A 1864-nucleotide genomic window follows, 5' to 3' on the forward strand; every position below is an offset into this window, starting at 1 on the left:
AAAAGGAGACAGTTGAGAGGAGAAAGGAGACAGTGGATAAACTAACAACCAACGAACCTTATAAGGAGACAAAACGAGAAAGGAGACAAAAAAAAGAAAAGGAGACAAAAAAAAGAAAAGGAGACCCGAGAGAGTATATAAAGAAGAGAGAAAGAGAGAGGAAAACAGCAGGAGGAGACAAAAGGAGACAGCAGAAAGAAGAAAGGAGACAGTATATAAACTACCTGAGGTCTATGCAGTGTACGAGGGGCTTGAGGGCCTCCTGCATGNAGAAAGGAGACAGTATATAAACTACCTGAGGTCTATGCAGTGTACGAGGGGCTTGAGGGCCTCCTGCATGCGTAGGGGCCCCACAGCCAGTCTCTCAACTGTCTCTCTCGCATCAAAAATTATTTTTAATATTAAGGGGTTAGGCAGCAGCCACTGCAGCAGTCTCTCTACAGCAGCAGCATACACCTGCTGCCGGCTCAGCATATCTATCACCACTGTCTCCGCTCCCCCCCCCGCTCCCCCCCACAATCCCGATCCCGATCCCGATCCCGATCCCGAGGATATGCACAGTACTGATGCGCTGTATGGGGGACAACCCAACACACGCAACCCCACAGCCATAGGCAACAAACCACAAACCCCACACTCCCCAATCTCCAGAGGAAACAAAAAACCACCAACACCCAAACCCCAATCACCTAAACCCTCCACACCATCGGCTCCGTTGGGGGGCCCCCCAGGGGGCCCCCCAACTATGGAACCTCCTGGGGGCCCCCCAGGGGGCCCCACAGAAGGCTCTATAGTTGAGGCCCCATAGGGGGCCCCCATAGGGGGGCCCCCAGGGGGGCCCCCCTGGGGGGCCCCAGGGGGGCCCCCCTGCAGAGGGTGTTGCTGCTGGTCTTGTCCTTGTAGGCGGAGCCGTCTGTGACGCCAGAGGAAGTAAGAGATGGGGGGTGCGTGTTGTGTTTCTTTTTGTTTTATTTTGTTGTTGATAGTGTATATACACTGGAGCTCGTGGGGTGTCTTGATGAGGCGGCATTGCTGCTGCTGCTGTCTCCTTAGGGCCTCGAAATATTCCCCCACCTCAGATGCTGTTCCTATGAAGCGTACTGAAGGAGCACGAAGCCAACTGCTGCTGCTGCTGCTGCTGCTGCTGCTGCTGCTGCTGCTGCTGCTGGTGCTGCTGCTGTTTCTGCTGGTGCTGCTGCTGCTAGTGGCTTCCTTTGTAGAACTCGTAGCCTCCCCACCCTCCACCTTCGCCTGAAGTGTTGTGTGTGGGTGCGAGGCACGGGGCCCCTCGGAGGGGGCCCCGGGGGGCCCCTCAGAGGAGGCCCCGGGGGGGCCCCCTTTGAGCCAGTCGGGGGCCCCAAAGGGGGCTCCAGGGGCCCCTTGTTTGGGTACCAGCAGGGCCCGACGGCTCATGAGAAAACTCCAGGGGTCTCGCGGCAAACCTGAGGAGACAGCAGCAGCAGCAGCAGCAGCAGCAGCAACAGCAGCAGCAGCAACAGCAGCAGCAGCGAGAGGGGGGAATTTGGCTGTATTCCTTCAAGTGCTTTGTGGGGTGTACAGACAATGGGAATATTGTTGGTTAGAGGTGATAAGGGTTTAGGGTTTAGGGTTTAGGGTTTAGGGTTTGTGGGGGAGAGACGGTGACCCGAGCAGAGCCAGCAGCAATTCGACTATGCATTTGTTGTTCTCTCTCTACAATAAAACTAAAAAAAATAAAAAAAAATAATAAAAGAAAATAAAGAATCAATAAATATAAATATATTTACTTTTTTGTATAAACAGTGTATAGACAAACAACATAAATGCAATAGCCATCTAGATACAAACACAGTGGTATATATATATATATATATATATATATATA

At 52.6% G+C, this 1864-nt stretch overlaps 1 protein-coding gene across 1 annotated transcript; it reads right to left on the reverse strand.

Annotated features, from left to right (window-relative positions):
* Nucleotides 1-291: 291 nt before the first annotated feature.
* On the reverse strand, nucleotides 292-1413 carry EMH_0091120 (uncharacterized protein; the record flags this gene model as incomplete). Its single annotated transcript, XM_038023016.1, has 1 exon — nucleotides 292-1413. The coding sequence occupies one exon, from the start codon at nucleotides 1411-1413 to the stop codon at nucleotides 292-294; it is 1122 nt and encodes a 373-aa protein (XP_037878870.1).
* Between the last annotated feature and the right edge of the window lie 451 nt (nucleotides 1414-1864).

This window comes from Eimeria mitis, genomic scaffold (assembly GCF_000499745.2).
Source record: "Eimeria mitis Houghton genomic scaffold, Emh_scaff7343, whole genome shotgun sequence".
NCBI lineage: Eukaryota > Apicomplexa > Conoidasida > Eucoccidiorida > Eimeriidae > Eimeria > Eimeria mitis.